A 13,626-nucleotide genomic window follows, 5' to 3' on the forward strand; every position below is an offset into this window, starting at 1 on the left:
ACCCAGAGGCACTTGAAAAATTGGGTTAATCCCTATTCCTGCTCCTTGCTGAGTCCTACAGCACTTGTGGACAGCCTCATAGGAATAAAGAAGTCGAGATCCAGAGACCAAACTATTCTTCTCGCACACCTACTTCTGCCAGACCACCACCCACATGCAATGTTGTGTGTTGCAATGACCCTGCAAAGAGATCTGTGCTGTATTTTGTGATGCACCTGGTGGGGTTTTCATGTTCTGGTCCCTCCAGCATTGAAGCAATCTCTACAGATCAGCCAGAGACCTGGCTGTTTTGTGCAGAGCTGCATTTCTGCATTAGTGCCTACCTGGGGGGGTGCACAAGTCTCACCTCCGTCAAGAAGGTCTGGGTACATAGAAGCATCTGTAGGGCAAATAGAAGATATGTTTTGTTTTGGCTTGCTGTTCTGTTCTCTGATACCTGCTCTTACTCATTCCCATGTCTTTTTCCTTTTGCAGAATACTTGAGGAGTGAAACCGCCTTTCTGGAAGAGTTGGTGTTTGGAAGTGGAGATACCATTGAACTTTCTTGCAACACCCAAGGCTCTTCTGTGTCAGTTTTCTGGTTTAAAGATGGTATTGGGATTGCACCTACCAACAGAACTCATATTGGACAAAAACTGTTGAAGATAATCAATGTGTCTTATGATGACTCGGGGCTCTACAGCTGCAAGCCAAGGCATTCCAACGAAGTCCTGGGAAACTTTACAGTCAGAGTTACAGGTATGTGCAGAAACACGGCTGCTTCACTGATTTTTTTTTTTTGTATTTTTGCCCCTTCACGTGCTCAACATAGCTGGTGCTTTGCAGTGTTTTTCCATACTTGGTAGGTCTTTACCTCCCCAGCAACCCCTGGCAGTAATTAGTCTATAAAACAAAAAAACAATCAAAGAATGCTTGCATGTCTGTACCAAATGTTAAAACTTGATGTTAAGATAGAGACTTGGAAACAGTACTGGTCAGATTAAACCTCAAATTCTGCTTAACACTCAAATAGATGCAGTGCTACATGGGCCTTTGAAGTCTTTAGTGAGTGAACTGTGGCTCAGGGAGGTTCAGTGACTTTTTTTACCTTATGTGGCAAATCAGTGGCAGAATTGGATGTCAAAGCTGGAGGTTCCTGAACAATGTATCCCTATTTTAGCTGATAAATATCTCTTCCCTCCACCCCAGTTATTGCAAATGACTAGTTCGTTTCAGAACTAGCTTATCTGCAGACTGCATATCTAGAATATGTGCTTCATGAGAGGTACTTGCTGCAAACCATATATTGCAAACAAGTGGTGCGTTAGCAAAGCACATGCTGTCATTTGCTTGGCCATATTTTCCATGATGGGGACAGTGGGACAGAACAGCTACAAGCTGTCTAAGCTTGGATTGTTCAACAGAGGGTGCCAGAAAAAAATGTTGTTCCCAGATAGCTAACAGATAACGTTAAGCTCATCTTCATGATTTCACATTGCTGCATTGGTAGGAGAATATCTGTCACTGAGAGCTGATAAAAAGCCTCCTAATCACACAGACTAGAGGCCTGAATTTTCAGAAGAATTAACCCCTTGTAGATCTAAGGTTTTGAAAACTTTTCTTCCCCTATGTGCTGTTGGAGCCTTCTCAAGTATTCCCAACACAGTAGGTCCTTGCCTCCAAAGGTTGTGTTTCCTCAAAAAGCAAGGGGCTCCATTTGAAAACCAAACACAGAGATGTCTGTGATAGCAAATCACATCCACTCCATAAAGGTCTTTCTCTTGCCAGAAACAGGATTTTGTGTAAGTGAGAGAATCAAACCATCGTGAGAATAAAAGCTCGTTTCAGCAAGCCTTCACCAACATCTGCTTTTCATTGAACGTTACTGGAGATTGCTGTGAATGCTTCAAGGTCATATCAATTAAATGGTTAAAGAAGTATTTGGCCCTTGAAAGGCTTTCTTTAACTAGGTACGATTATTGGGACTACCCAAGGAACTGCAGGTTGTTAGAAACGTTACTCTCTCTTTTTTTAAGTGACATTAAAATGCTTTTGAGTTCAAGGGGCAGCAGGGAAGCAGAAGAGGGCAGCTGGTTACACATTCAAATGAAACAGCTGCCAGCCCCAAAAGTTTGTAAAGTGAGAAATTGTTTTAATAGTGGAAGGGCTGATAATCCTCTGCTTTTAGAAAGTTTAAGCCCCTGTGTTTTTCCTCTTCACTAATAATAGCTAATAACAGCTTAAGAACAAGCGAGTAACCTGAACCTGCTTTCTGACAGCATTACAAGTCTTTGATTCTATTAGCCCACTGTCATTACCACCAAAGTGCTGGTAATGTGGGAGTCTCCATTTTAGTTGTCAGCAGCACTTGTTCCAAACTTTGAAGCCCTGCTCGGTGTGGCAATAGTGGCGCCTCTCATACGCTCAGATATTTCTTCATAATTGTTATTGATTGCTCAGTGTTCCGCTGCGGAGAGGAGATTGTTATCTGAGATCTGTGGTTTGCGTTCCCACTTCTTAAAGGTAACACCAGCGATTAGCTCAGATGTCTCGCTGGGTGTTTATGTGGATATCTGATGTACGGGGCTGGAGTTGTTCTCTTTGTTAAACCGGGTTAAATCCGTACTAATGAACTGGAACTGCTCTGATCTGTACCCGTAAATGAGCAAAGGAGGCTGGCTTGACAAGATGTAATACTCAAAGCAGCTGATAGGCACCTAAGTCCCTTTTTGAGAGCAACTTCCAGATCGTACCAGGATTTTCCAGTTTGGGACCATGAGTTCTGAGGTCGCAGCAAACCAGCTCTTCCGCAGCAACGTCGTGTGCCCAGTGAGATGGCTGATGCTGAAGGTAGAGCAAGGAGATGCTGGAGCTGGCATTTCAGGGCTTTTCCAGGTGGGCATGCTGTGTAGTCATGCTGGCAAGACACACTTCTGTCCCTGCAGACCCTTCTGGGGTTTGGAGGGCACTCAGGTGATGGGTACAAACCAAGATAGTTATGGACTGCACAAAGCTGGTGTCAGCATTAGGAAGCATCAGGTACCTGAGAAGGGAGAAGCTGCTACTCTAAACTGAAAACCAGTCTGATTAGTAAGAGGCTTTGATTTATTTAAAATGCCTCCAGTGACAGACATGGGCTTGATTGCTTTACTAGTTCACAAGAAGAAATGTACTGCCCTCTTAAAACACAAACACTTGATGTGAATCACAACTGAAGACTGCATGCCCAAACTGATCTCCAGGCCTGTTGGCAGAAGCTCTGCTTCTGCAGCCATTTCATGCACGCCCTCTGGATTTAGTGGCCGAGCGGCACCCCTGGGATGAGCAGCATGGGCTGCAGGCTGGTATCAGTGAAAAGAGCTTTCAAAGTACCCAAGACCAAGCTCCTCAAGCCGAGTGACTAAAATTATTAAGCCCTTCTTGCTCATAAAGAAAGCCCTTTCAGAGTAGCATCTAGCCGTTTTTGCTGATGTCGATAGGTGTTGTCTTGTGGAAAGGATTACAGGTTCAGTGAATGATTAACAAATAGCTGACACATTTTTGGTCATTTTTTGAAGGTGGTTTTTAGTAACCTGAATAGGAGCGTAGCTTTGAGCATGGGATAGTTCGTCTTAACTCACGCTGAAGCTTCCCTGCAGAGATCCCGTATGAAACATAAGCAAGGTCAAAAACTCTCCTCATTCTTGTGCAAACATTTTGAATTGGTTTAAAAATTGATTCTGCTGCTCTGGTCACGATTGGTTCATTTGAAACCAGACGTAAACTGTGATCACATGTTAATATATGGGTAACCGAATCTCAGAGTGCAGGGCTGAGAATGTACTCGTTCATCTGTCGATGCTGGTGGGTATTTGGCAAGGTTTCTGCCTTCACCAGGACTTGAGTAAACCTGCTGGTTCTGCTGAAACACCTAAAGAGGCACTTGACTTTCAGCAAGCCCCGTGGCATTTCCCTGGATCTGCTGCCAGCAGGACCCTAGCTGTGGATCTGCAGTGAGATACGTGCTTCATGTCTGCCCTGAGTCTGTGCCAAAGAGAGGTGCAAAGCATGATGCACGACTGCAAGCTGGTGCAGGGAGCTGGTTCCTGGGTTACTTGCTGCTGTGTGCAGTGAGTATCTTTGGAAGTTCCTTTCAAATTCTGCAGAGAAGTGACGTTTGTTACTACCTTTTCCATCCCTTTTGATTTTTACCTCCAAGCTTTTTGTCGCTGGGCCAGTTAGAGAATGGCAGAAAACTCGAGTGCATCTTCCTAGGAAGGAGTCTTGGTCTGAATTGGTGTTTTGCTTTTCTGGCCACATGTCGTACACTCATAAAGTTTCCTGTTTTCTTGTGCTTAGTGTCAAGTGCTTTTACCTCTGTCTCAGAATATAAAGGCTGCTGCATTGTTAGCATTTTGCCTTTATTTTAAAAAGAAATTCCTGGAGATTATATAAAGTCAGAGACACTAAATCTTCCAGACACTGAATTGTACTAAATTGCGTAAAACTAAATCAAACACTAAGCTGCTATTTTATCATGGGATTTACATTTACAGTAGTTGCTCACGGGCAGGGAGGGGGATGGAGGCTTCATTGTGGACAGCTTGGAGAAGGTGAGGTGTTAGACCACATCAAGAGAATGGGTACAGAAAGCTTCAGAGAGATACTGATGGAAAATTCCCACCTGTTAACCTGTATTCAGTTACAGCCTCGAGGTGCCTCTATAGAAGGAATATAACTGAAGGCAGCTGGGTCAAGGAGTAGCCAGCAAAATGTCTATCTGGAGAGAGGTTTGATTACAAGGGGAAGTTTTAAAAGCCTTGGTCTGAGTAGTTTAGCAAGGAGTTAACACAGGGAGATGTAGCAGGGATATGCTGAGCTAAAAGAACAGTACAGAGAAAGTGAATTAGAAATGCTGACCTGTCGTTCTGAGACTTGGTGAGATAAAAAGTCTTCAGTGTGAATGCAGGGGAAAAAAAAAAAAAAAGCAGGGATAGCTTGTTCTGCAAAAATAAATCTCCCCTTTTGGAATTGCTTTTGTGTTTAGGAGGAGAGCACTTTGCACATGGAGCAGTAGTTGGCACTGGAGCCCTGCTCTCCAGTGGCAGAGCACTGGCAAGTTCATGCCCCCCTCTCCTAGTTTAGAAAGCTCCTGGCTGGTCATCCTGGGCTGGTGGAGGTACAGGGGAGGGAGACACATCACTCAGATGTCCTGTCTCGCTGGAGGACTGACACCAGCAGGCTTATCCAACACAGCATCCCCATGTGCCATCTTCTTTCTGCTTCATTTCTTTCCCCTTCTCTTCCTAGATTCGCCTTCGTCAGGTGATGATGAAGATGACGACGATGAGTCAGAAGATACAGGTAATTTGTTTTTATGAGATACAGAGATCTTTCCTTTACAAGAGATGTGGCTGCCATGTGGAGTAGCTCACCTGGATATATGCCTAGACTGACAGCAGCTCTTCGTCACGTTGAAATTGGTGTCCTTAGGACAGGAGTGCAAACTCTTTGGACCTGGCAGCAGAAATTTAGAAATAGATGCCAGAGTGGTACAGCTGCTCTGTTATCTTACTGATATTTGATTTTTTCAGCTGCTTGGTTCTGTGCATTTGACTTGATGAACTCAAGTTATAATTTCTCCTTGCACTTAAAATCCAGCCAAAGCCTCTCTGCCATTGCTTTTTTCACTGTGCTGAAGTTACACCTTGCAGTTACACATCACAAACCTTAGTCTACTTTATTTTTAGCGGGTTTAATTCTGGTCCTTACAAGCATCTTGGCTGGAGGCAGAGGCAGCTCGGAGAATAAAATTCACGCTAGCCAAGCGCCAAATTTACTGCTGCCGTAAGCAGGAGCAACCCCTTTGGCTTTCCTGGCTTTTTCTTTGACTCGCATGGGGAAGGGAGCCCCAGAACAGAGCCTCAGTGCTTTTTACACTGAATCTCTTTCAATCCCAGTGCTTGTTTCTTTAAGTGCAACATCATTAATCAGGATCATTACATGCTTCATAGGCGTTAGTGTTGTGTTTTATTATGCTCTTTATATTTCTGCAAAGCGAGCTGCCTGTGCATATGTGTTTTTAATAAATAAATGTCTTGCATTTGAACTCCAAATCAGCTATGTATGTTGGCAGAAGTTCAACATGACTGGAAAATTTCTCCTGCCCATAGCGTTGGAGGACTCTTTAAAACAGGTCTCCCACTGTAATAAATTTGTGCCGCTGTGTCGTGCAGTATGTGGACAGTAATTGTGAGCTACGGTGCCAGGCAACCCATCGGCAGCAGTTAGTGGTTTTCTGATAGCTTCTAATTATGGGCTGGATCCCACACATTGAAGAGCACCTTTGCAGAGGTGCTCAGCGCTCCCAGTGCCTGTTGAAGCCTGCTGGAGACATGGGAAGGGTCAGTTTTGGTCAGGGTTTGCTCTTGCTACAGAGCAACTTCTGATGAGCACAATTAATCGCTCTGTGCTTTTTTAAATGTGGTTTGTAGTAAACTTCATCTCTTAGCAACAGGTATCACAAAACATGGGCTGTTTTATGGTACAGAAAGACACGTTTTTCTTCATGGTGAGGGAAAACACACGTTTTGCCATATGTATTTATAGCCTGTATTCTGGGTCATCTTGACTTCAAGGCTGTCTCTTTTTTTAGACCCGAAGGTAACCACTGGCTTTGCTTAAAGGTCTTGCTATAAAAAGTTGGATTCTCTTTTGCTTTAAAAACAGTTGATTAGCTTCAAGTGCCAGAGCGATGAAGCCTTGTGGTGTGCGGTGACATGAATGTACTTTATGTTGCTTTGTTTAATGTCAGACCCCCCAAGTTAACATTGGCAGATCTTCTGTTGAGTGTGGGGAGCTGTGTGTTAACCCCAGCAGCACTGCCACTGGGACATCTCACAGGGGCTGCTCGACCATCCCGAGCAGGATGCGTGGGTATACCAGCTGCCATGTCCTGTGGACTGCTCAAATCCCATGTCCTCCATCCCTTGTGGCAAAAAGTACTCTAATGAGGTGTGTGAGCTACTGCCTGGTCATCAGACATCAGGAGTTAGAGCACTGAGGGCAATAAATGCTTCTCACGCAAAAGCAAAATATAACCAAGAGTTGTTCTTATGCAGAGGGAGATAATGTGTCCAGGACTCTCTTACTGCGTGTTGCCACGTTTTGCACATCACTGAGTAATAATTTCTCCAGGCCCCTTCTGATGCTATGTGCATTTTCTGGCTTGCTTGTGTTGTTCAAGAGTTTTTAAGCCTCATATTTACAGAGAGGGGCTTGGAGAGATGACAGTAGTAGTGGTATGAGTTTGAAGCCAATCTCATTAATTTTGGAGATTTCACCCAAGACGGTTGAAATCCAAGCTGGAAATAGCAAAGCTGGGGGATGAGAAGTTTCACCTAACGGAAATGAAGTATCTGGCCCAGAAACCCTTGGAGAGTGTGGAGACAGCATCACTTAGAGATGGGTGGCCAAAGAGAAGAAAGAGGAACCTCAGCAACTTCAAATCATCATCCCGTTTGTTGCAGCCTTGTCACGAACTGCGATCCGCCTTTGCAAAAAGAGGCTTTCCAGTACCTCTGTTCTCTACAGCTGTTTTTCCTGGCCCTGGAACAGAAACCAAACTCCCTTTTCACACAGTGCTCTTCTGCCCCAGTGCTCCCTACTCCTCTGTATCTGTTTGTTTGGAGCCCCTGCTGCGTTGCCCCAGCACCTTCAAAGAGCCCCTATAATCTCCAATTAAATCTGGCTGTGTACTCGGAGGTGTCAGCTGGGGAAATTACACAATTAGAGTTGATTCTGTCTGCTGCAGAATTTTGTGGCAGCTCCTAATTGCTAAATGAGCGCTTGGCTGTATTAATTATTCCAAGTACCGCTCTCAGTTTTTTAATTGGTCATTCCAGGCGGATGGGTGGCCAGTGTCTTTGACAAACAAAACGGATGGTCGGGCTTAGTGCTTGATGATGGGAAAGGGACGGCGACAGTGTTTGTGGATCCCTTTTTTTCACACCTGCACATACAGAATCATTGCTCGTAATTAATTTAGAGAGAGTGGCTCTGAATTATTATTTTTTTTTGCTGTCTTTCATCCTTCCTCACTCCCAAAATTCTCCGGAGCTTTGCAAGCTTTGTGTGAACAGAAGAGTTGAGCAAAAAATTTCACCCCCTTTAAAAAGGAGTAATGAAAGGACTTGGAGGGCACAGTAAACCAAAAGCACTGATGTTTTTGTTCGCCACTCCTGAGCGTGAGAACAAAGGCACCATGTTGAATGCATGGACACTTTTTTTCCAGTTCCAGTTCACCGTGCATGATGCCCTGGTTGTTGGAAGCTTGGGATGTTAGCCCAGGGTGCCAAGCCTCAAATCGTATGGGAGAGCACCCAAACAGAGGGGATGCCCTCCGGGAAGAAGCCCTGTCTAACAGCAGGAGGGAGGAGCGCATCCTGCCTTTGCTCCATGTGGAGAATATCCCTGGATACTCAGAAGAATAACAAGCAGCAGGTTATAGAGCTGCCCTTCTCTGCAGCAGCACGTGGGGACTTTGCTGGCAGTGCCTGGCCTCTCCCTGAGCCCTCCCTGCAGCACCAAGAAAAGTGCATGAATTCCTTGGGAAGTCCGGGTGTGTGAGCCATGCAGTTCTTTGCTGTTTTTCTAAAATATTGGAAAGTGAATGGCTGCTTCCATCTAGCCCATGTTATCATGCAGCATTTGAGGCCTCCCCAGATGTGCTGTTTGTTCACAGCGAGTTTTGCTGCACAGGTATGCACTCCACGGGTGAACACCACATTCCTCTGATAAATGGAGCTGACTTACAGGAGTCGAGGCGTGTTGTGCAAGGCAGTCTGAGGGCAGATGCAAGTCCTTAATACTGAATTTTGCCCCCTGGAAAGGTTGTGACACTACCGAGGCACCTGTGTCCAGCCATCCAGCTGCAGAAGTGTGAAAGCATGAGATGCAGGTGCTAAAATGGTGTATGCTTTAGCTGAGCCCTGTGAGCCTGCCTGCAGAGTCTCTGGAGCTCAAATGCCATGAATTGAAGAGCCCTTGAGCCCTTTGAGCTGTGGAGGTGGGTTGCACAGCAGTGAGCTTTACCACCGAACACCTACGGGATTTATCCCAGCAGAAGCAGCCCCCTCTGTGACACCTCCCCAAGGACTGTCAAAAAAAACTCCCCTCTTTGTGCGGGTGGAGCCAAGGCAATATTTTGCTCTGTGTTTGCTGTAATTGTCCTTGTAATACTTGCAGGGCAGGGGGGAATCTGCTGGAAGGGCCGGGTGTTGGTGCTTGCCAGCATCCTCTCAGCTCTTCTCTAAACCCATGCTTATGAGAAATGAGGGAAATCCTGGTTCTGCAGAAGCAAACAGGCAAACGCCCCCTTGGCTCCCTCCTGCCCAGGATGTGTCCAGTGAGGCTGACGTTAAAATTGAGTATTGAATTTCCAGCTGGGAAGAGAGGAGGCCACTCCAAATTAGAGGCAGACGATGTAAAACTCTTGTCAGGCCTACTTAGTTGTGCTAGGCCTGCTAGGTTGTGCTTATTGCGTGCCTTCAAAACCCATAATCCTCGTGCACCCCTGGGAATGCAGAGTGCTGTGACGTGTTTCTGTCTGAGCAATGTTTGTGTTGCACTTTCGTGTCTGGTCTGTGGTTTTTAAAGGAAGGTGGGGTCACCACTGCCCTACCTGGAGCAGGATGGGGCTCAGGGAACCTGACATGTCAGGGCTGACTGTGCTGGGAAGTGCTGGAGAGAGGGAACAGCTTGGGTGCAGCTCAGAGAGGCTTGAAAGGAGAGGGAAAACCTTGTACACCCTTGTATTGAAGAGGAAGGGGCTACAGAGGCTTCACTGAGGTGGAGCTATGATCCTGTGTGGTGTTTGTGAGTGTATCATCCTTGGCAGTGCTCAAGGCCAGGCTGGATGGAGCTTTGGGCAACCTGGGCTGGTGGGAGGTGTCTGTGCCCATGGAAAAGGGTTGGAACTGGATGTGCTTTAGGGTCCCTTCCAACCCAAACCATTCTGTGATTCTGTGATCTTCACCACTGCAGGAGAGGCTGGCAGTGATGCTCTCCCAGCAGCTTTGGTGGCCACCATGTTTTCCAAGACAGGTCTTGCAGGACCAGCACCTTCGGTTTGTCTTGGCCAGAAACACACAGGGCTCTGCAGCCAGTGGGGTTGGGTACTGTGTGCTGGTGGGTGCTTCCTTCCCATGCACTGGTTACACTCCTTGGCCTCCTCTTTGCTATTTTGGTAGGCACACACAGTGTGCCCCCATTTGTCTCCCTTCAGTCTCGGAGCAGGGCATGGAGCTGGCAGGGCGAGCACCCTGAGTGCAGCTCTGCAGTGTTTCCTTAAGCAGAAACGAAAGCTTGGGAGGCTTGTTTTTAGAACTTTCTCTTTCTTTCTTTCCAGAATAATAAGTTTGCTGCCGCTGCTGCCTTAATTTGGAGTTAATATGTAATGTTTGTAACGATGCCAAGAAACATTGCTGTACTTAAGGCAGATTATAAAAAGTATCTCATGCTAACACTGGTATTTTAAAACTTATCCCTGTTCAAAGGTAACATGAATCTTTAAAACTAAAATCACTTGAACTTTAAGAACATAAACATGATAAACCAGTTTGGCACTGTCTTTTTTTCCCTTTCCTTCCCTTAAGGAGGCTGCACTATGTTTATGCTCACAGAGGAGCAAAATTTTCCAAAGCACTCAGCTAATACTTTTTCTCTGCTCCCTTGCTGGCCCATCAGCATTTTTTTACAATTCCAACATCATTCTGCTCTTCATGCTTCTTGACTACTATTGTCCCGAAGGTACATCTGTATCTTTTTACACACTGAAGCCAAACTCTCACCCTGATCTGGGATAGCTCTCCCCGTTGATTTAAAAGCAGCTACTCTAGACTTACACCGGCATTACCAAGACAAGAACCTGGTCATGAACTTTTCATCACAAACCTAAAATGCAAACACCCTGTCTACATCTATAAGAGTCATTTAGCTGGAAAGCATTTCTGTGTCATTTATCTTAACTGCAGCAGGTAGCAATTTAACTGTCACTCCGCACATGCCAAAGCCTCCTCAAATGCATCTGCTCACCAGCTGATATCCTCTGCAGCAGAAACGGGACTGTTCAGCTTGTCTTCTTTTTCTCAGGTGTCCCCTTCTGGACCCGGCCAGATAAGATGGAGAAGAAGCTGCTGGCAGTTCCCGCCGCCAACACCGTTCGCTTCCGATGTCCGGCGGGTGGCAACCCAACTCCCTCCATCTACTGGCTGAAGAACGGCAAAGAGTTCAAGGGAGAGCATAGAATTGGGGGCATCAAGGTAAGGCCTCGGTTTGGATCTCTGGTTTTGTCAAAATTTTTCTACCGACTGTAAGAAATTGTGTTTCACTGTAATTAATGTCGGTACATGTAAGAGCATGGTCCCAACTGCACAGGAATGGGGATGTTTCTGGCAGTCCTAGCAATTGTTTGACACCAAAGTGTTAGATAGGGCTGCTGTCCATCAGGATTCAAGGCTTAATCCCCTCTGAGTTTGTCTATACTGGCCATTCAGGGTTTAGGTAGAAATGAGGCTGAGTTTATGGGTGCGTTGTAGACAGCAATGAGAAGGTAATAATACTCCTAATTTCTGGAGATCAGCCCAGTGCATTCAGATGTGCATGACCAAGCCATAGCTACTCATAGCTTTTAAGGAAAAATGACTCTGTGTTGTTTGAAGGTGTGGGAAGGTCCTCACCAAAGAGCTGGACTGCTGTGTTGGTGGTCATTAACATTCTTGTGGTATAAATCATTGACCCTCGGTCAAGTGTTAGATTACCCTATTTCAGAGTAATAGCATCTGCTCCTTGGCTTCTTCCTTCTCCTTCTTCCCTTTCTACCATAAGGTGTTCTGGAAAATGTTCTCGCTCAAGTGGACACCAAAAGTGCACTCAAATGACCAAATTATCTAGAAGTTTCTGTGCTACTGTACATAACAAATGAGAGGACTTGTAACTAAAGAAAACCTGCTGCTCTGATTTTGTTGTTGTTGTTCCTTTGTCCCCTTGAGGTCACGATCAAACATATCTGGGGAGCATAAAGCTGGCAGTAGCTGGTTAGGACAATACCAGAGCAGAAGGAAGGACTCCTGAGCAGACATTTTCAGCCTATACCCTGCCAGGCCTGGCGTCTCCCTGGGCTGCTGGTGAGGAAGGAAGGTGGTTTTTCAAAAGGCACCTTCATCAGTACCTTAAATAGCTCTGTGCTGATGCCTACCACATCTGTAACGCCGTGAAAGGGGGCTAGGCATGCGGAGTGTGCAGGGCTCCAGAAACCAGAAAAGGATTCGAAAAAGTCTTCCCTCCCCACACTGCTTTTGGGTTGTTGCTTTCCTGTTAGCTCAGGCCCGTTCCTGAAAGAGCCTATTGTGGTTGTTTCAGAGAAGCCTTTGAAGGTCCCTCCTCAGCCCTGTCCCCGTTCCAGCCTGGATGAGGCTGAGGACACACTTGCTTTTAGATCTGAAAATTTAAGGAGAGAAAAGACTCCTGTCTGTAAACAGTCTTACAGCAGATAACAGTTACAAAGCACAAGCATCTTTTACTAATTGCACGCTGTAAGGATCATCATGAAATGTTTTCAGGCTTGCGTGCGCTGTTTGAACTGCTTTTTACAAGACTGTGTGACATCAGCTGCACTAAATTATGCTTGCAGAATAAAATCTAAAGCTGAAAGCAATTCTCCTACCCACTTCCCGGTGGTTTTAATCTATCCTTGAGTTTAAATTGACACATTTCATCCTCTGCAACACAGTAGTGAGTCTTTGGCATCGCTGTGCTTTGTTTCTCTAGGGGCACCTTCCAGCAACAAGCCAATGCTTAAAGTGCTGTTGAAGGCAACGTCAGGCCAATTACAGCAAGATTGGTTTAAACTCTCTATCTGTCTAGGTATAGTTCTTTGTCCCTTTCCTGATATAAAGACATCTTTCTCGCTCTGTAATTTTCCTTCTCTTATTTGCTTGTTTTTGCTCTAGAGCCACGGTTAGATATAAGTAGTCTAATGTAAATCTCATCCAATATAAATAATACTGATAGATATCAACCAAGATTTGAACCAGAAAAAGAAAGTGAAAACCTCTTCAGTATTTCATGTATTTAAGATTTAAATTCCCAGTTACAACTTAGCTTCATAACAGGATTAGGTAGCTTGAAAAGAATAGGCAAGATCCAGATCTGGCAGAGTTTGGTTGGCTTGCTTCATCTCAAGATCTGGTCTTAACCCAGAAATCCTTGAGCTGGGAATTTTCTCATTTGTTCTCAGTGTGCGGAAGAGTTTAAACATTGATTGTGAAAGGAGTGTGGTCAGCAGATGAAAGCTGATCACTGTTCCACTTCTGCCTCTCGCAAATGGCATTTAGATCCTGTGTGATTGTCAGAGCCCTTTGTAAAGTCTGCAAGAGAGAAGGGCAGGCTAAAGAGAAGGCCCGGGCTAAACTGATCTTCTTACAGTTCATCCTTAACTGGTAGAGAGAAGAAATTCATATGACTTATCATATGAAATTTCCCAAAGAGCATTAATGGTTAAATCCGTGTTGGAATCCCTAATATCGTAAGCCTGTGTGTGTTAAATGACCCTAGAAGGGAAGATCGAGGGGGAGGGGAGATAGGGGATTATCCCTTCCCCAGACCATT

At 45.3% G+C, this 13,626-nt stretch overlaps 1 protein-coding gene across 6 annotated transcripts in view; it reads left to right on the plus strand.

The window, feature by feature from the left end:
* The window catches only part of FGFR3 (fibroblast growth factor receptor 3), a 53,110-nt gene that overhangs the window by 19,830 nt on the left and 19,654 nt on the right, over nt 1–13,626 (plus strand). For all 6 annotated transcript variants that reach the window (XM_084517500.1, XM_084517501.1, XM_084517503.1 and 3 more), the window contains exons 3-5: nt 475–738; nt 5,269–5,322; nt 11,110–11,279. In XM_084517500.1, coding sequence (XP_084373626.1) covers nt 475–738; nt 5,269–5,322; nt 11,110–11,279 — 488 coding nt within the window. The remainder of the gene's footprint in view (nt 1–474; nt 739–5,268; nt 5,323–11,109; nt 11,280–13,626) is intronic.

Source organism: Aythya ferina (genome assembly GCF_964211825.1).
Source record: "Aythya ferina genome assembly, chromosome: 4".
In the NCBI taxonomy this organism is placed as follows: domain Eukaryota; kingdom Metazoa; phylum Chordata; class Aves; order Anseriformes; family Anatidae; genus Aythya; species Aythya ferina.